This window comes from Neltuma alba, unplaced genomic scaffold (assembly GCF_004799145.2).
Source record: "Neltuma alba isolate B1F8T4 unplaced genomic scaffold, ASM479914v2 tig00005084_pilon, whole genome shotgun sequence".
In the NCBI taxonomy this organism is placed as follows: domain Eukaryota; kingdom Viridiplantae; phylum Streptophyta; class Magnoliopsida; order Fabales; family Fabaceae; genus Neltuma; species Neltuma alba.
In genome coordinates this window covers 119,085-140,747 of record NW_021633971.1, presented here as the reverse complement: position 1 = coordinate 140,747, position 21,663 = coordinate 119,085, and the positions used below count along the sequence as shown (strand labels likewise).

Here is a 21,663-nt window from a genome sequence, read left to right as displayed (position 1 = left end):
CACATCATAAAGAATTGAGACAAAATTATGCATGTTTCCTTCTTTCATGTTCCAACTAAAACAGGAAAGAAGAAAATAATAAAGCACAAAAACATGAGGCTATATATAAGACTTTGTTCACTTTACTCATTCATATGTAACTGTTTCATATCAGATGATGCTATGAGGTTAATTAGTAGTTGACAGCGAGGGATTTGAATTGATAATTTAATTAATTCTGAACAAGTTATTTATAAGGCCACGTTAATTGGGATGAATGACGGTCGATCTTTGAAAAACAAGTCGTCACTCACGAATATGGTTTAAGCCTCTCAAATATGGATTTAATACATCCGATTTCCATCAGAATACACCCAATAATACTACCTCCAGCCAAAATGTAGAATATAAAATGAGTAGAAAATGTAATATGGTTCTTATTCAATAACAGTATTCCAGAGGTACAAACGGTGCTCTTATATAGAGCTGAAAGTGACTCAAGATGACACATAGGCAAACTAGTTTGACTACTTCACCAGACTTACAACTTAACCATAACAAGCTCTAAACTGTATTCTAGTATTCCCCCCCCCCCCGCTCAAGAAAAAGAAAATATTTAACACTACTCATGATTATCCTCATCAGGAAAAAGACGAGAATCCTCTAGGAAGTCAACATTGAGTTTGCCCCTGCAGTAGAAAAAAGAGCACTTGATTGCACCTTGGTCAGAACATCAGCAACCTGATCGAAGGAAAGAGCATAGCCCACTTGTACTAAGCTAGTAGCCACTTTTTTCCTGATAAAATGAAGGTCCAACTCAAAATGCTTTGACCTGTTGTGCAGTACTAGGTTAGCTCACAATGCAACAGCTCCTGAATTGTCACACCAAATAGTAGGTGTGTCAACAATTGTGATCTTCATTTCCTTAAGCAATGTCATAACCCAGATCACATCAGCTACTGCATCAGCAACGCTTCCGTATTCCACTTCTGTAGCTGATCGAGCAACAACTTGCTGCTTGCGTGGGGTCTATGTGATTGGATTTGGCCCAAGATAAGTGCATAACCCACTAGTTGATCTTTGATCAAAACGACCTCCCCCATGACCTGCATCAGCAAGAGCTTGAACACGAAAATGATGTGCTGGTTTAATAAGAAGACCATATGTACTAGCACCCTTGAGATAACGTAACAACCTTTCAACACAATTCCATTGCTCTACTGTAAGCTCATACATGAATTGACTAAGTTTATTAACAGTAAAAAATGGATAAAAATGAGAAGTGAATTGAGATTTTATATTTAGAATTAAATTGAATATCAAACAAACTTTTATATTAAGGATCAGAGATAATAATGAAAGTACTACTGTTTTGTTGACTGCAAGGCAAGCATTGAACCTCCATAAGCTTTCGGTTTTCATGTCCATGCTTACAACTCCTGCTGGTGAGGCTCTTAGTGTTGGGATGACCACGTCTATCCTACTCCGTGAGCCTCTAACTCAACTCTACAATGCTGTAAATTAATGTCTTGCATGACTCTACCTATCAAGGAGTCAAATATATCATTCTTGTTGAACTTGACAATTGGGTAGGCATCTCCAAGTCTCAATAAGATCAAATCAAATTGCCCTTCTTTTTTCCTTCAAACAAAAATAATGGGTATACATAATTGACCACAAAATATCATTTCCATGAGATAAAAGCTAAATATTTGTCATAATATGAATGTTACATGAATAAAAAGCAAATAATGAATTACTTTCATTCACGTATCATTTCTAATTCTAAATTTCTAAATCTTGCTGAAATAATTGAACTTCAACTGGCAGATGAGCCGAATAAATGAGGGGGAACCATTAAGTTGTCTTCTTCTTCTTCTAACACTTGCACCACAGTCTTCATGGAAGGACGATTTATTGGATTCCATTGGATGCATCAAAGTCCTACAATTGCAAGTTTCTTAATAATTTTATTGTCCCCCTCCTCGATCAATTTGAATATGCATGCCTCTCCCTTCAAGCAGATTATAAACCCATTCTAGATATAGAATTTGATAAGTCCTCTCAATTGATATATCTATATTTTTTCTCCCTCCAATCGTTTCCAACAACAACATTCCAAAGCTATAGATATCAGATTTGCAGCTCACATTTCCAAAATTTCTAGATAAAACTTCAGGTGCCATGTAGCCTAGAGTTCCTTTAGCTGCTGTAATAGAGACAGTATTCTGATTTTTTGAACATAATTTGGCTAAATCAAAATCAATAATCTTGGAAATGAAGTTATCATCTAACAACACATTAGAAGGATTGTTGTCAAAGCGTAGAATACGGCTATTACAGCCAGAATGGACATACCCAATCCCTTTAGCTATTCCAAGAGCAATGTGTTGTAGCCTCTGCCAGCCAAGGAAGCTCTCCTTATCTGGTGGAGTTATGTAGTTTCGTAGAGAACCATTAGGGAAGAAATCATAAACAAGGGCACGGTGAAATCCATCGGCACAAAAACCAAGCATGCGAGCCACGTTCACATGATGGATTTTTGCCGTGGTTCCCACTTTGTTAATGAAATCCGTTCCATCTCCCTCCGTGCTACTGAGTATCTTTACAGCAACTGAAATTTCCTTGGAGACTTTACCCTTGAACACTGCTCCGTGAGTTCCTTCACCTAACTTGTCATTCAAATGATTTGTGATTCTTCAAATGTCAGCATAAGAGAATCTAGTGGGTCTGAATGCCCTATAGTCCTGTAAGAATTTTTCCACTCTCGCATGATCCTCTCCCGTGATTCTAAGATAGTGGTAGATTTTATTGCATGCAAAGAAAATCAACAGCAGAATAGTTGAACCAACGGGCACACCTACGCATTGATCACTAATCATTCCTTGTTGATCATAAATTTATATATAGAAGATAATTCAACAAGTAAGTATGGAGAGAAGTGATCTCACCAATTGCAGCGTAAAGTATCTTACTAATAGGTTTGGGCGGGGGGTCATAGCATTGGGTAGCATCTTCAGTATCATTGTTTTTCAATTTACAAAATTTGCCTCTGGCTTGACACTCACTACAATCCGGTTTAAACCACCATAATGTCCAAAAATTTGGGTCGTCGCTCCAGAAGTCTGCGAAAACTGCGTCGAACATCTGGGTGCAAGATATTAGGCTCGAACCAAGGAGTGTGCCACAAGAGGCTGCGACGTATGGGCAAGAGAACCCATTTGGAGGACAATTAAAGAAAAAATAGGTCACAGATGGATTTGAGGAGAACTTCTCGATTGGAAAGGAGAAATTGAAGTATGGTTGAGCTTCATAAGCCTCCTGGGAAGTCAATTTTCTGGGTCATATATGTCCGTATAGCGGTTATTGTAATCTATGTGATTAACCCTGTATTGGATCGAAAGTGGAACAGCAGGAAGCTCAAGCAACGTGTGATGTTCGTGACAAGTGAGATCAAACCCAAGATAGCCACAGTGGTCTAGATCGATTGTAATTACGTTGGAAGGGAAATTGAATTGGAGGGTCGTGATGTCCACATCTTGATTCTCTATACTCATCCATACAGCACACCACCGTGTTGGTAAGTTCTAGCGACTCTATGATCAGCAACAGCAACCAGCAAGATTTGGGATACCGCATCATTGTTGAACCAACAAAGAAATTGTGAAATTCAACCTGAGGTGAGCCTTTAATTTGTGGGTTTTAACTAGTCTCTTTGCCCTTTTTCTGATGACTGACGGGCAACTATATATAACATTAGACTTAGTCTCAGGTTTGATTGACCTCAGACGTTTGACAAGTATAGGAATAAGAGAAACTAATCGAATGTACACGTTTATGTAGCCCCCATCCTTCTCCATTATTATCTGCATTTCCTAACCAGCACTTGTGATTTGGAAGATCAGACAAATGGTTTCGACCTCCATAGTAGAAGGTTCTCAAGGGTTTTTGGTGCTATGGCTCTTTATTATCCCACTCGCCTTGCAGACATGTACTGCAAAGCACCATCAACACTGTGCTCCTTCTTCCTGCAGCAAACTCCCCAACATAAATTACCTGTTTCAATTGAAGCAAGATCCGGACAAGTGTGGTGAGCGCGAATATGAGTTGGATTATGTGAACAACATAGCCATCCTACATTTGAATTATGTAGAGTACTACATAAAGGCGATCGACTACAACAATTATACAATCTGATTGGTCGATAGAGACATTCAAGAGGCTAATTGCTCCTCCATGCCTTGCTACCTTTTGTTTAATTCCAATTTCAGTGGTTCCCAAGGTGAGGAACTATATTCAGAAGTGAACAAGTGGGTCCTTATCAACCCGCGCAAGCCAGAAATTACGACGGCTATCTCTTGACCTTCAGCAATCTACTCCAGCCTATAATTTACATGAGGTGTGCAGATCCAGTAAGAGACAATGCTTCATATGTAGATACCGCATCTTGCCTTGATGATTCGAATACTTATGCTATCGCTGGGGACATAGACCTAGCAAGTTGGTGGCCTGGTTGTCGTGTGAAGGCGGTCTCCCCTGCTTCATGTTCCCGGACATGGCCTTCAAATGTGGACGGTGGCAATGCTAACACTAATGACTCATACAAAGATATTCATAGGCAACTAGCCTTTGGATTTGAGCTTTCCTGGATGAATTTTGTTTGCCAATCTCAATGTGTTTCCAAACCTTGCTACTTCAACGCCACAATCGGAGGCATTCAGTGCTATGTTAGCAGCCATTGTTATTATATCAATGGAGGAGCTCACTCCTGCGGTAAGAAGATACCTTCATCTATATATAAATCCATCTTAGCTCTCGATTTCGAAAACTCGCATCCTAATTGTTTTGTTATTTGTGGGCAGATACTGGAGTTTTGGTAAGGATCGGCATTTATATCAAAGGTGTGTGTATATGTGCGCGCATGCGAGTATAACTAGCCTTGTCTTCTTATACTATGCACTTAATACGGATGGCCTCTTGCAAAAATAGTGACTTGCTTAGATTATTTGCTCTATATACTCGTGTCAATACCCATATAAAATGTTTGGATTTTCCGATGTCGGGCCTCTATTTCTCTCTCTCTTTCTTTATTAAACTAATAATTTTTTCTTAAAGCTATTAGGTACCCATATCATTTGTATATTCTACCATTTTTACAGACGGACTTTTGTGAAATTTTCTTGCAGCTTTAGTTTCCGGCATTTTAACTGGTACGCTCTTGATTCTTCAGTGCTGTTTTTTTTTTCTCTACCTGAATAAAGTCAGTCCTTTTTCTCCTTACTTGCTCCATATTCTCGTAGCTTTTCTTTGAGAACACTGGAATATTATGTATGTATAGCAATACAAGTCTGAATAGAGCATTTGGCCAAGATTCTTTATATCACTGATGCAGCTTCTATTGACTGTTTGATCCATATATCCACATAGGATTATACTGGTTAATTACATTTCGTCACATACATCTTGACAATGCAAATGCAATTAATAGGGCAATAGTGGTAGGGTACTTTGGCCTGCCATCGCTTGTAGTAGCCAGATTTCTATTCGGCGCTATGCTTTTGATTGCCATAATTATTCATAGATGGAGAAGAAGGCATCTCTCGGTTTATGAAAATATTGAGAACTTTCTGCAAGACAACGAACTCATGCCCATAAGGTACTCATGCAAAGAAATCAAGAAGATGACCAATAATTTCAAGATCAAGTTGCGTCAAGGTGGCTTCGGTTCTGTATACAAAGGGAAGCTGCGTAGTGGACCTTATGCAGCCATAGAAGTGTTGGGGACAACCAAATCTAATGGGCAAGAGTTTATCAGCGAAGTAGCAACCATTGGAAGAATTCACCACGCGAATGTGGTTGCTCACCGGGTATTGTGTTGAGGGGTCAAAGCGGGCTCTTGTATATGAATTTATGACTAATAGCCCTCTTGAAAAATATATTTTCTTAAAGGAAGGAGATATCACTCTGAGCTATGAGAAAATATATGAAATATCTCTTGCAGTAGCCCACGGAAAAGCTTATCTTCATCAAAGTTGTGATATGCAAATTTTGCATTTTAATATTAAACCTCATAATGTACTTCTTGATGAAAACTTTGCTCTCAAAATTTCAGATTTTGGACTCGCAAAACTTTATCCCGCGAATGATGGTATTGTTACCTTAACTGCTGTAAGAGGAACACTTGGTTATATGGTTCCGGAATTATTTTACAAGAACACCGGAAGAGTTTCTTATAAATCTTATGTTTATAGTTTTTGCATGCTTTTATTGGAAATGGCGAGTAAGAGAAAAAATTCCAATCCCAACACGAAACACTCAAGTCAAGCTTACTTCCTTTTTTGGATTTATGATCAGTTTAGTAATGAGAGAGATGTAGAAATAGAAGGTGCCACCCGATGAAATTGTCGGCAAAGATGTTAGCTCCAGTACAACACTTCCAAGTGGCTCCAGCTTGCACACCAGCTGTGATCTTACCCCGGTATAACTCTTGTTATGGTAGATATTGTACAATTTTTCTGCCGCAGAAGGAACAAAGGAGTTTTTCGTCCTTGCCTTTTTACATCCCTATGTGCGCCATTCTTTTTTATGCACACGTATGTATTATTCACTTTTTAATTTTAATTTTGGTTTTCCCATATCAAACTATTTTTCATGTCGGAATTTTGCATGGCATGAAATTAGCTGTTGACGGTAAATGATTTAAATTTATCACTTTTTTCTTGGTTCAAACAATTTGCAAGATCAGGGGAACCGTAATCACACTTGATTTTTGAAGTAGGGGTACGGAAGTCACCAATTTAGTTTATTTTGAATTTGTCGAGCAGAGATGTGATATGAATAGCAACACTCCTTCCGTTTTTCAATAATGTACTCTCCATTTGGACTGATCTTTTTTTTTTTTGGGCCTGACATTTGAACTGATCCATTCCATCTGTCCAAGACTGAACCAAATTGTACTTTTTCTTTATATCATGTACCATTTGGAAAATACTTTTGGCCAAAAAAAATATATATATTTGGAAAATACATGTGGATCATTTGATGTTACAGACCATGGACAATGGAGTACGGAGACCAGTTCCACCTAATTTGTTTATTTCAGATCAATTATTTAGTATTCTGCCATGTCTGGGCGCATCCAAGTGAACTGTTGAGTCGAGTCCAGCTGTCCGGGAAGAGTTTGTACAGATCCTGAGCTGACATGGAAGCCCAACACGTTTTGGTATCTTCGTATTTGATTGCTTAATTCAGCTAATTGTTCCCCGTTAAAGTAATACTCCTCCGGTCCTAATTATAAGACCCAATTAACTTATTTGAGGAGATTAAGGAAGTAAGTTAAGTTGGTTATTTATAATAAATAAGTGTTGTCATTCCTAAAATATCCTTGCTAATTAAGTATATTGGCTAAAACTATCATTATTAGAAGGATTATCTTGGAAAAAAATGTATAAATATAAGAGACAAAATGGATTGGGGTCTTATAATTAGGACCAAATAAAAAGTCAAATAGAGTCTTATAATAAGGATCGGAGGAGTATTAAAGATGGTACATGAAGGAAATGCGTAAACTAGAACAAACACCCCTCGTCGGTTTCACAAGACATTAAAATTTCACAATACACTCTCTTTTTTTCTTTATCTTATTCTCAGCATTCCTTAAAAAATAATTCAATTTTTAATATAACTTTCAAAATTTGGCAGACGTTGGATCCTGGGGCGAGTGAGGCAGATGCGTGTGGGGATCGTCATCTTTTTAACTAAAAGACAAAGCAATCTTGGCCAGTGATGCTTGAAAAATAATATCAACCGTTGATCGAATTCTTTTACCCTCTTACCGTTTCTCCAATTTGTCTACCAGTTGGTCTTTTTTTTTTTTTTTGTGGCCAAACCAGTTGGTCTATTTTCAGATCTGAATATTTTACCAGCTTCGATCGTTTTAAAACCGGGGGCAGCCGGTTTGCCGGATCAAGTCATCACCGGTTTTTGTTTATCCCATTATCTGGACGGGGCTGGGCTAATTGGTTCGGTTTTCGCTTGATTGGTTCCCATATTAAATTATCTGTATTTACTTTAAACAGCAAAAAAGTCCCCAAACTCATCCTATGCCCTCAGCTTGGATCTTAGTCCTATTTACTAAACTTAAATAGGAGAAATTCTTCATTACTCTGGATCCCCACATTACTTGAACACTCTCTTGTCACTGTCCGCTGATGGGACTCTTTTTCAATAGAAAATATTTTACGAAAAAATTATGCTACATTTTCTCTTTCCCGTTTTTTAATAACACTTTTCTCAAATTTTCTCTCTCTTCTCCTACTTTTCGTCCGGTCTCTCCTGGCTCCTTTTTCTCCTTCTTTTTCATCTTCTTCCCAATTATTCTTCACTGGTTTCTCTCTCCCCATTCTTCTTTTTGCCAATTTTTTCTGCAGACAAAAAATTGCATTATAGCACGCTAAGGTCCTGAGCATACCAGAATTCAAGTGAGATATAACATTTTTGCTGAAAAATAAAGAGTTGAGTCCAGGTGTACAGCATTTGTTCAAAATGTTTAAAACCCCTCTGGCGCCATTTTGCTGCTGCTAAGTTCATTGAAGGAAGGAGCTGAAACGTGGGCAAGCAAAAATAGCTCTCACAATCTCGAGTCATGGAATGCTCATGGATAAGATGCTGTTCGGGATGGCACCCTTCAAATGACTTGAGCACGAGCTAACCTTGGCTAACATAATGCCGGCGGCGGCGTAGGGCATTGTGGAGGTGGAGAAGTGGTGAAAGTAGGAGAAGCTGAGTAAGAGGGCTTTTGAAAAAAAGAAGAAGGAGGAGGAGGAGGGGCAAATGGGCTGTTAGTACAGGAATGCCGGCAGGAGGAGAGAGAAATCAGTGAAGAATGATGAGAAAGAAGACCGAAAGGAGAAAAAATAAGGGAAAGATGAGAAGGAAAAGTGCAAAAGAGAGAGAAAATTTAAGAGGGGTGTGTATTGAAAAAAAAGAGAGAGAAAATAGTTGTAAGCATAATTTTTTTATAAAATATTTCCTATTAAAAAAACATCCACGTAGGCTGACAAGTAAATCTGCAATTGATTGAGGCCTTATTTGTTATTGCGGTTAAAGTTACTTATAAACAAATAAGTTAAGATATAATTTTTTTATATATTTATTTTATATTTTGTAAATCATAATTAAAAAGTTACTTGTAAATTTTAGTACATTTTTATCAGAGAATGTCCAAGTCACATGGTATCCAGAGTATCTAAGAATTTCTGCTTAAATAGCAAATAATAACGTATTTTGCAGTAATTCTTTATTTAAGTTTTTGAAATTCAATATTTGTTTTTTTTTCCTTTCATTTTTTATACATTTAAAAAATGATCCTTGTACAAAAACGTGAACGTGGTCCGCGGATCTGATGAACAGGTGTGCCTTCTATAGACCGTGTGGACAATCCCGATGCTCATGATACCCATTTTTTAAGGTGTTTGTTTGGATGCGAATATGAGGAAGTTTGAGAGACGCAGGTGGAGACGCGTGTTGCTGCTCATGTCAAGCGAAGTGCGGCTAAGGATGGTAGAAGACTAGAAGTTTACCAGACGACGAGATGGGTATGGGGATCCTCTCCAATAATCCCAATTTGTGGGGGCGTTAATCATTTGTGACATTATTATAATGAAACATTATTGGTTGTCATGCTTGCAATGAAAACCTGTTACTTGCTGCTAAGTTAGCTAAGCTCTCTTACAGTATGGAAAAACTATTTTAATTTTTCATCATTGATTAATAATCACCTCTTGCTTAGCAGGTGATACTGAATGAGACGGATTAGACTCGTGCCTATCTTAGTTGTGTTGCATGTCCGATGTTTTCATGAAGCTCTAGTATTTATTGAAAAAGAGGGGTAAGATTCATTATTTAAATGTGAAAATGCTCATGGAGATTTTAAAATGACGCAACAACAGTAATAACTATTTACCTCACTAAATGGCAGTGATTTTTTTTTTTTGCAAGCATTTTTATGTTTAAACAAGTATTATAATGTTATGTGAGCATTTACAAATATTTTAAGGACAGATTTGTATGTTTCTAATAAAAAAATTAAGTGAACGTACGCTGACTTTCTTTTTTTTGGCTTAAAAAGGAACTTCTATGCGGGACTTGCATTGAAGACCACGAAAAGTACATGTGATGCGTTGGGTACTGTAACTCATATTGGGGGAAAAAAAGTTGTATATTCAATTTAGGGTGTGTTTGGGTGACACCCCAAACCATGGTTTGGGGATCCCCAAACACCCCCCTAAAAACCAAAACCATGGTTTTGGAAAAAGCAAAATTTTTTTGTTTTGGAGAAAAAAGGGAGAGTATGAGAGCCTATATGATATGTATCTTGTTATTTTTTTTATAAATATATTTTTTTATAAACATATTCAATCTTATATTTTATAAATATATATACATATTAATTATTTATTAATTATATTATCTTATGTATTATTAATTATGTTGGTAAAAAATATATTATTAACAATTTTATTCCTTCAAATTAAAATATATCATAAAATCTATTTTTTTTGTAATTATCATATTAACTTATGTCTTTTTTTTAGTAATTTGTATATATAAAAAGTGCTTCTGATAACAACTATCCAAACACTCTCACTTCTCAGAATCACTTTTTTACAAAATCTATTCTTCACAGAATCTATTCTCCCCAAAATCTATTCTCCAGAATCACTTTTCCAAACCACGGTTTGGTTTCATCCAAACACACCCTAATCATTAACATATAAGCTTGTTAAGAATTTAATTTGATTATAAATTTGCTGGTGAAAAAAATTTGATTACAAATATAAAGTTTTGGTCTATTTTGTCTACTTTAATATTGATCTATTTTACCTTAATAGAAAGTAAATGATTGCTTGTGTTATGTTTTAAAAAAAATATAATTTCAATACATATAATTAAAAAAAGTATTTTAGAAAAGACAGTATTATTTATTATAAATAATTAATTTAATTTAATTTTTTAATTTTTATAAATTAATTATTCAAGTCTTACATTAAAAAAAATGAGAGAGTACGTTGCAGATTGCACATTGAGATCTACGGTTCGGGGAAAAGGGGTGCTAGACATAAACTAACATTATAAATTTAATTCATGGTTTAAAAAAAAAAGGCATGGAACCTGGTAAAATAAAATATTACTTCCGAACTTATTTATGAGATATCGTTTATAAATTATAAAGATATTATAATTATAACAAAAAGTAGTAATTATTACATGTATGGGCACATGGTAAACAAAAAAAAAAACCTGAATATAAGAACTATTTATCATTATACTATTTCTAATACTTAACATAATAACTAATTGATTAATTTGGATAAATTAAAAAAATTAGTTAGATTAATTATTTTATAATAAATAGGTGTTATTTTTTTTCTAAAATACCTTTACTAATTAATTGTATTTGCTATAACTACCATTTAATTAAACATTTAACATGTATAACTACTGTAAGAACTATCTTAAAAAAAAGAGGATAAATGTGAAATACGAAATCGACTGGAATCTTATGTCGATGATCAAAATGAAAGTCAAATTAGCTACTGTTCCTTGTGTTTAAGGTGATTCTTTAATATAATTTTATACTCATCTGATCTTTAACTAGTTTGATTAGATTAACCAAATTAGATAAATTAGTTAATTATTAAAAAATATGACATATTTTTTGTAAAACACTATAATTATCTTTTCGAATATCTTTCATCTCTTTCCTACTTGATTATGGTTGGAAGAGTACTAATAAGAATAATTTTAAAAAAATTGATAAATATGATAAATACTCCTCCGGTCCTTATAAGACCCAATTTGACTTTTTATTTGGTCCTAATTATAAGACCCAATTCATTTTGTCTCTTATATTTATGCATTTTTTTCCAAGATAATCCTTCTAATAATGATAGTTTTAGCCAATATACTTAATTAGCAAGGATATTTTAGGAATGACAACACTTATTTATTATAAATAACCAACTTAACTTACTTCCTTAATTTCCTCAAATAAGTCAATTGGGTCTTATAATTAGGACCGGAGGAGTAGTTCTTATAAGGACCAGATCAACTTAATAACCATGTCCTGTATTAAAGACCGGAAGAGTATTTCATAATACTATCCCTAATCCTTAATATAAGACCCTGTTTGAATGTTATTTTAGTCTTAAATATAAAACCCAAATCTACTTTGTCTTTCATATCTATCATTTCCCTTTTAAAATAATCATTTTAATAATCATAATTCTAGCCAATACATTTGATTAGGAAAAATATTTTAAGAAAAATAATATCTATTTATTACAAATAACTAACTTAATTAGTTTTTTTAATTTACTCAAATTAGTCAACTAACTCTTATACTACTACTTGTTATAATTATAAGACCTCATTTATAATTTACAAACAAAATCTTATAATTAGAACTGAAAATAATATTAAGGACCGAATGTAGTATAAGATATTTTTGCAAAAACTAAATCGATTAATGAACCTCATTTCAAAATAATCTTCACAATTTGAGCGAGAGCGTGTGACCCAGGGCTAATGTTAAACGAAGGGTGGTTTTAAAAGATTATACTATTTTTATAGAAAAAGATCTCTGAATACGCTTAACCATATTTGCAAATTTAGAAAGAAAAAAAAAAGTTATGAAAGCATCACAGGGCGAGCACCATAAATGTGGAATCTCAGTGTTGACGTTGTTTGATCAATGATCATTGGATGTTTGTTACTCCTCTGATCCTATTAAAAAAAAAAAAAGACGTTTTTTATGCTTACAGCATACTAAGAAAACTTTTTTTTATATAGATTTACAATTTCATCCTTCTTTTATTATTATATCAATTTTATGTATATAAGGCTTAATATATATTAAATGGGGATAAAATTAAAAAGTTGTTAAATTTTTAAATGAGAGTTTTTTGCTAAAATATAGGTATTCTCCTAATGAAGGTAATTTTATTCGAAGTACTGTCGAGCGCTAAATATGGATACCTCTCCTAACAGAGATTAGAACCTTGGTTCGCCACGTTTTAAGGGACTAATTCTTTTTACTAAACTCAATCCCTGTTAGTAAATTTTAAATAAGAGTTAATAAAATTTTAATTATAAATAAAAAGAAAGGAACAGAAAGAATTGTTTAATTCAGAAATGCGGAGTGGGTCGGTAGGCACGAGGAAAATGCTTTTGAAAAAATTATTCATTTTGTTACAACAACAAACGGAGGAGGAGGGGTAGAGGAGAAAGAAAAAGGACGACAAACTCACAAAAGGGCGAAGCGAGTGAAGTGAGGGGTGGGACCGGGTGAGTGACGGTGACGTGGCACGATCACATTATACTCCTATGGCCACTTAACAAATTATAACAGCATCACGCGTATCAAAAACATTTTTTTAAGGCTATAAAAAAGTTATAACAACATTACCCTCCCACCCTCTCCTACCCTGTGCCTCAGCAGTCAGCAGCTCTCCTCTGCCCTTCTTCAGTCTTCAATGCGCCACCAGCCCATCTGCTTGTGGACCCCCCTCTTAAAAACGGATCGTCGGATCCATGTTCCAGATCCTTTCATAATCCCGCGTCTCCGTCCCCGCAACCTCGAAATCCTATATCCAGATTTAATGTTTTTTAAAATTATATATATATATATATATATATATTAAAACCTAGACATGGCCGTGCTTGCATTACCGTCATAAAGATAAAGCAGACTCTCCGACGTTAGAAAGGCCAAAAATGGTGAGCGTTAAGTCCTCTTGCACCGTGACTCCAAGTAATCCGACTCCGGAGTCTTGCTTGTGGTTGTCGGGGAGTGACCAAATTTATCCTTGGACTCACGTGCGCAGCATCCACGTTTACGGCCCACACCAACACCAGAGCCACGGCGGCGCCATTCACACCCTCACTCGCTCTCTCGCCGACATATTGGTCCCCTACTACCCGCTGGCCGGTCGCTTACGCAGCATCGGAGGCGGCCGCGTGGAAGTTGTCTGCAACGCCAAGGGAGCGCTGCTTCAGGTAGCTGAATCTACTAAAACAATACACGACTATGGTGATTTCAGACCCGACCAACCCATCCAAGAGCTTCTTCCCAAGGTTGATTATTCTAAACCCTTAGAGGAGATTCCTTTGTTGTTGGTTCAAGTCACCCTCTTTAGTGGCGGTGGCCTCTGTATTGGGCTTGCCCTTTCCCACTCCATGGCCGATGGTTACGCTGCCATGCAGTTCATCATCTCCTGGGCCAAGCTCGCGCGAGGGCTCCCATTAGAGCAGAGCGACCTGCCTTTCCTGGACCGCACCGTCCTTAAATGCTGCGAACCGGTCATGCCTCCCCGTTTCCCCCACCCAGAATTCAAGCCCCTCCCACTCATACTGGGTGCTTCTGACACCGACGAGGAGCGCAAGAAGGAAACCACCGTGCAGTTATTGAAGCTGACGGCGGAGGAGGTGAGTAAGATCAAGGACCGGGCAAATGAAGGAGCGGAGATTTCACGACCCTTTTCGAGATTCGAGGCCGTGAGTGCCCATATATGGAGGTGTGTGACCAAGGCCCGACGAAATGAGTACCAGCAGCCGACCACAGTTTGGCTTGTGGGTGATATTCGCAACAGAGTGAGCCCACCCCTGCCTCCGAACTATTTCGGCAACGCCGTGCTTCCGACGGTGACCAGAGATGGAATCAGCGGGGAGGTGATATCAAAGCCGTTGAGCCACGCCGCGCAGAAAATAAGGGAAGCAATTGGGTTTCTGAGAGAGGAAAGGTACGTGAGATCACAGCTTGACCGGATAGAGGGTACGGAGCAAGTGGATTCGCTGAGGGTTGCGTACAACCAAGGGGGAGTGATGAAGCAGCCGTTTCTGGGGAATCCCAACATGAGAATTGTGAGCTGGATGACTTTGCCGATGCACGAAGCAGATTTTGGATGGGGAAAGGCTGTGCACGTCGGGCCTGCGTCGTTGAACGCTGATGGTAAGGTCACAATGATCCATTCTCCTTCTGACGATGGATCTATTCTCGTCGCCATTCGTTTGCAGAACGCTCATATCTCCGATTTCAAACACTTCCTCTACCATGATCTGTGATTCATTACCTGTCCTTTCTTCTGCCTACGTCATCTCCGTCAATTCCCTCGTTTTTCTGTGTCTCTTTAATTAATCCTTTCATCACTGTCGTCATAAAGACCTTGCGTCAAACTCTTTTGGTTTGTGTTTATCATCTGAAAGTATAGCGTGCTAGTTAATCGTGTCCCATAAAAATTTATGGTGGCTGTCGAGGAAATAAAAGATGCTCAGTCTTGCCATTTATATTTACAAAACATTAGGGTTATTATACTAATTCGGTCGTTGGCTTTTGTCACTTATCAGTGTGCTTTAGCATAGTGTGTTACTTCTTCGCGCAACACAACAAAGACGGACACAGCAATGCTGAGTAATTAGCACGCAACGTACGGGTCATTGTGTCGGAGTCTTGGAGGACCGTGCTCGCTCGCGGCACAATGAGAGTGCGAATTCACCCTCACAAGCGTCTCTTCTGTGAGAGTCTGAACTATTCACATGCGCGTGTGTTCTCATAAAATCATCTAAAAGATAAAGCGGGCCAAAAAAAGAAAAATACAGATATTGCTGACCCATGTGATGACCATGAATATTATAATCAGCTTTTAACTGATCAATTAATTAATTCACATGAAATATTTTATTTATTTATACATTCATTCTTGTGATAAAAAGTTGCAGAGATTATTTATAAATGAAAAAGCAATTATAGCGAAACCAAGTTAAACAATTCGATGGTTAACAATTAACACAGTCACTTGTTTTGAAAAGAAAAAAGCGTGTGCAGCTGAACTGATCGGGCATGATTACTAGATTTTGGTTGTCGCACATCATTTCTAAATTCCGGCTCACCTCTCTTTATACGACAGTGATTGTGAAATTTTGAGTCCAATCGCTCTTGAAAAAGCAATGTACAAGTGACGAGCCATGGGCGAAGATTATCCCACGCTGTATAATGTTCGGTCAAAAGCAGTACTGCCTTAAAGTCGATTTATAAGTTGTAGTTAAAATAATTAATAATTAATTGATTCTCCAAATCAGTGCTTTGAATAGTGAGTGCAATAGTAGCTCCATGAGCGAAATATTTTGTGACTGAATTATTTTTTTTATTTATTAAATCTAGACAAGTTAATGACCTTATCGCATTCATTGGATTTGGTTAGCCTAGCATTTCATCATCCATGCCTAGGAGCCACCGGGAATTTTCGAGTTGATGGTCAGGGGTTGAAGAAGACAAAAACATGGTAAACGACAAAAGTCTATGATAGGATTCAATATAATTTTATTTTTTTGAAATGCCAGTTGATGATAGCATAGGGTTTGAACTTAAGCTCCCACCTGTACCTCGATCTCGAGGCGTCGTGGTCGTGGGTGGTTAATCGGTTATTGCGTGATGGGCATGGGCTGAATAAACTGTACGGTGGCCAGAGCAGCACCGGTCACTTTTGCTGGGCCCAATTCAATAAAGACGGTAGTTACGCTGTGGGATGTTGTATCATTTTGGGTCATGGGGGAATATGTCATTTCGGTCTTCAATATCATCATCGGTCCATCACATAAGAGATAGGACAGCCTTGTAGCAAAATAGAAAAAGTTAGGATAGCCACAATGTACACGTAAACGGGTAGTGACAAATGGTAAGTGATGACTGGGAAGCCCTGGACCACCGTTTTTTTTTAAAAAAAAAATCATCGCAAAATTTGTCACATGCCAACCAACAATGAAGCTAGGTTAGTCGTTCATAATCTACAGCCGATTATGTGGCAAAAGTTTCCCATAGCATAGATGATAATTTTTGTATCGCCGATTACTCTTCACCTCTTAATCAAGAGGGGGGCGGTGATATCTTTTGATTAGTGGTCGTAGTTTGCTTCTCTTTGGTTGAGTAATAAATTTCAGTTCTTCATTCGGAATAAAAAGCACCTTAGTAGAGAATATACATACTAACTCCAGTCTTTAATATAATATCTCATTTGACTTTTATTTTGGTCTTAAATATAAGATCCTAATTCACTTTGTCTTTCATGTTTATTCATCTTTTCTCATGATAATTCTTCTAATAATAGTAGTTCTAACCAATAAATTTGATTAATAAAGATATTTTAGAAAAAATAACACATATTTATTACAAACAATTAATTTAATTTATTTTTTAATCTATTTAAATTAGTTAATTAGAAGTAGTAGCATACTACCTCCGGTCCTTAATATAAGATTTCATTTGACTTTTATGTTGGTCCTAAATATAAGACCCTAATCCATTTTGTCTCTCATATTTACTCAATTTTTTCCAAGATAGTCTTTCTAATAATTATAGTTTTAGCAACATACTTGATTAGTAAGGATATTTTAAGAAAAACAATACCTATTTATTACAAATAACTAACTTAATTTCTTTTCTTAATTTTCTCAAATTAATCAACTGACTCTTATAATTAGGACCGAAGATAGGACATGAATATACGTACATGCCCTCTCGCTCCTCTCTAGAGACATCATGATTGCTCATCAGTAGTGAAATCGGGTTCCTCAGGCTTCCAAAGCAACATGGGTGGAAATCTTTCAGGCAGCTGTGTTTTGGTGGACCGATTACGTCGTATAGCTCGAAGCGCATTAGCAGCATATCTGGAATCATACATTGTAGTACCGAGGCTGGGTGAGGTACCACCTGCCTTTGCCAACGCATGTTGCAGTCTGTTCTCTTCTTCCCTCAGAGACTCTTCCAGCTTCTTCTTACTATATCGCCGCCACCCTGCCTGTATGAAGCACGCCGGCCACGTACGCCATCGTTGGGAGTAGAACCTGAAAGTGTGACGAAGCTGCTTGCTGTGAAGACGCCTGAACTGAGATGCCACAAGCTTCAAGTCATCGGGTTTGAGAGCAAAGGCTTCAACTTCTCCGAGGGTTTGCATGGTCCTGGTTGAGATTGGAAGGTTGGATCAGGAATGGGGATCTAATGCCCACGTCAGAAGCTCCTCTCCGCAGAATTCTCCACTCTTGAGGAACTCAGAGTTAAAGAAGCCTGTTGTTCCACCGTTGGTTGTCACCGTCAGTAGTTTGCCTCGCATTATGAAGAGCATCTCGTCCACCGGCTCTCCTTCATGAACAATGCAGCTTTCTTTTGTGTAAAGCACCGGCTTCAGGCCGTCGCACATTGCATCCAACAGTTGTTCATCCATTTTCTCAAATATCGGCACCTTAAAATTATATCCAACACAAAACTCGCCAGTTGTCAACACCAGATTGTACTAAAATAAATCTCGAATTAGATCTCAAGTCCAGTAATTTTTCAGCTTCCTAAATAAGCGTCTGATTTGCCCACCTACAAACTAGGATTCCAAACTTGCAGCCAAAAAGGCACATTTTTAATGTCAGTGACTTGCTAGGCCTTTGGAGAAAAAAGAAGTTTCAGCGTGAATTAGAAATTTAAAACCATTTCATTATATGGATGATGGCTCTTAAAAATACCCCTGAGCCAACAAGATAAACGGTAGAAACGGGGTTCAAAGACGATATAAAATAACTCTTCCATAAGCAAAATAATTCTGAAGAAAACAATATTGACATGCGTTGGATAAACTTACTCTCATCAGCAATGCCAAGCAAAGATGACGCTTAATGTCCCTACGTAAATCCTCTGGAAGCTTACGGATCAAGTTTTCTTCATCAACACCTCTGGTTTCTTGCCATTTGTATTGTTCATATCATCTGATTCGCTCTCTCAGACTACCAGGGAGCAACCGATGAGACATCCATTGTTCTGCATCTCTTCTTTTGACTCTCATCTCCTCCAATCTTGTAGTTGTTGATTGCAGATATGTCTGTTTCAAAACAAGTAAAATTTTATCAAGACCACGAGACATAATCTCCTTAACAGAATGGCACAGGTGTCATGGAAGCTTTATCTCTAATCCCTCAAAATAAGAAGTGGCCATATCTGTAAATCCAAAGATGTACAGAAAGGATCAGCAATGTAAATCTCACTGTGATTGTAAATGCCTTGGTAGAAATAGCACATTTACATATTATAATTACATACTACTTTTGGTCCTTAATACAAGACTAGTTGACTAATTTGAGTAAATTAAAGAAGTTTGTTAAGTTAGTCGTTTGTAATAAATAGGTGTTATGTTCCCTAAGATACCATTACTAATCATGTATATTAATTAGAATTACCATTTAATGAAACTTTTAACATGTGCAGCTACTATAAGAACTACTTTGAAAAACGATGGACAAATATAAAAGACAAAGTGAATTGAAATTTTATATTTAAGACCAAATTAAATGTCAAACTAACTCTTATAATAAGGACTGGGGTTGGTATTTCACACGGAAGTTCCTGAACAAGAAAATTTTATCATGGAGTGAGACTACAAATTTGAAACAAGCCTTGGGGTTAAAGCAGTAGTGTTAATGTTGAATATATTCTAATTCTAATGCTAACATTGGACTGCATAGATTTTTTTTTTTTAAAAAAAAAAGGGATACTAGGGAGATATTTGGTACCGACCTGCATATTTCCGATGAGGAGTGAAAACAAAACCAAACCAGAGATGGAGATGAAAACAGCAAAGATGATCTCCCAAACATATGTACTTGTTGCCAGGTTCTGACCAAGAGAACTGCAACATAGAGACCCAAGCCCCGAGTAGATGGGAGAGGAAACAATATAGTGTGTTAGATCTTCTAAATCGCTATGTGCTCACGGGCATACGGCAAACGCATTAATCAAATCAAAAACTTTAAGACAAAGGCATAATATTTCAAATGATATGATCTTCCCTATTTAACATTCCCCATTTAAACCCCCTGAGAGTCAGAGCCACAGAATAATGGCAATTGAACAATATGATTTGGCCATTTTATTACAAGTATTACCGATCCACCCCTCATGACCAAAAACAAAAAGACACAAGAGTGTCGCATAACACAGTTTTCATCCCCAAAAGAACCTGGCAGCTCTAATAAAGAACTTCTATAAACAATTTTAAAGAATCCGAGGGCAGCCACCAATGTTATAATATTACATCATAACATTATAATTCATAATCTAAAACAAGTTATTCGCATAATGGGGGAGAATCTATGAAACACACCTCAGATTTCTAAGGCCCCACCAAAAACAGTAAAAAAAATCTTTTATGGGAAATCTCCTGACTCCACGATACCAGACTGAAGCGCATCAAGGAATATTCCAAAATCAAAGTGTGTCGTATTTGCCACTTGTATTAGGCAAGAGGCGTTCAAGTAGCTTACAAAGTCACTTGACCCTGGAGAACTACAATACAGAGCTGCCTTGTAACATGTAGCATTTCTACTGCAAGGTCGTTGCCAGCGAGTGGTTTCTCGTTCTATAGAAAACAACTACCAAAAGGCACCAAAAACCCACATGCAAGAAATAACTTAGCAATAAGAAAAATAGCAGATGAGAAGATTTTGGTTTTTCAATCATTATCTCTATCGAAACAAATGAATAAAACTCTTTTGATTGACATTGTAATCTTGAATGGCATATATAAATGAGTGATATTAGGTATTTCCAAAATAATATTGGGTAATCATCATGAATGTGCCCTTCAGCAAACAGCCAACAAGAACTACTTGGAAATGGCGAGGGACAGGAAAATTTTTTCAAGCGATTCATGCATTGTTTAAAAGTTTTAACTTTAAGACTCCAAGCATAAAACTCTGCAACACTAATGCTTAAAAGCATTTAACTTTAAAACTGACATCGCATTTTTGAAAGTATATCCGCATCAACCATATCCAAGTATATCAGTGATTAGCATATATATAAATCCAAGGAGTTTCATGTTCAAATCCATTCAAATAATCATGCTTCCCATTCAAGTATCAATCATCCACTTAACTTACATGTCAGTCATGCAGATTGCATATGAAACACATGCAATGATTATAATTGTAACCTAATCACATGCGAACCTGATCACAGGCCAAATGCCCCTTGGTTACAGAAGGAATTCAATTGTCACACTTGCCAACAAGCTAATCCCACGGTGGGTTAAATGAGAGAACCAATAAACCTAGAAATGGAGATGATAAAGAAAACATACAGTAGAAATTAGTATTGGATTTCTGAAAAATCACAGAGAAAACTTACATGACTCACAAGCATGTAAAGAAAAAGATCGATTGCATCCTCCGCCCAAGCAGTTTCATTGAGAATGCCAGAGGTCCTTGTGATTTCTTTATATAAAGGAACAACACGTAAAAGCCTCGGTACATATTGGAAGAAAACAACAAATTTTAGAAAGTTCTTCGTGTTCAGCGATTTAAAGCCCCCTCTTAACTTTGGAATGACAATCAAAATCACCGCCTAGCAATATTTGAGCAAGGTTTTAGTCAGTCAAATAAGCTTTCAAGAGCCACCTATGCAGCAGAAAAGAAGAAAAGTGAAGCCAGCTAAATCAACTAAATTCCAAAGGCCCATGAAACAGAAGACTTTTCCAATTCAGATGTTGAACTCGTTCTCCCCAATGTTATTGAGTGTGTCTGCGGCATGTGCTGATATTGGAGATTACAAATACAATTCAAGGGTAAATTAATGACAGCAAAAGAACTAAA

At 36.9% G+C, this 21,663-nt stretch overlaps 3 protein-coding genes and 1 pseudogene across 3 annotated transcripts; 2 read left to right on the top strand and 2 right to left on the bottom strand.

Annotated features, from left to right (window-relative positions):
• Positions 1-601: 601 nt before the first annotated feature.
• LOC114746636 (rust resistance kinase Lr10-like) lies at positions 602-3,126 on the bottom strand. The gene is made up of 4 exons (XM_028934868.1): positions 2,931-3,126; positions 2,130-2,647; positions 839-1,008; positions 602-668 (listed from the first exon to the last, which is right to left on the bottom strand). Exons 1-4 carry the CDS (start codon positions 3,124-3,126, stop codon positions 602-604), a joined length of 951 nt encoding a protein of 316 aa, XP_028790701.1.
• Positions 3,127-4,373: 1,247 nt separating this feature from the next.
• LOC114746634 (probable LRR receptor-like serine/threonine-protein kinase At1g53440) lies at positions 4,374-5,858 on the top strand. The gene is made up of 3 exons (XM_028934866.1): positions 4,374-4,752; positions 4,842-4,880; positions 5,407-5,858. The coding sequence occupies exons 1-3, from the start codon at positions 4,374-4,376 to the stop codon at positions 5,856-5,858; spliced, it is 870 nt and encodes a 289-aa protein (XP_028790699.1).
• Positions 5,859-13,705: 7,847 nt separating this feature from the next.
• On the top strand, positions 13,706-15,376 carry LOC114746635 (spermidine hydroxycinnamoyl transferase). The gene has a single exon (XM_028934867.1). The coding sequence runs from the start codon at positions 13,756-13,758 to the stop codon at positions 15,100-15,102; it is 1,347 nt and encodes a 448-aa protein (XP_028790700.1). The 5' UTR covers positions 13,706-13,755; the 3' UTR covers positions 15,103-15,376.
• A 1,854-nt stretch (positions 15,377-17,230) lies between these two features.
• Positions 17,231-21,600, bottom strand: LOC114746632 (cyclic nucleotide-gated ion channel 1-like; annotated as a pseudogene).
• Positions 21,601-21,663: the final 63 nt, after the last annotated feature.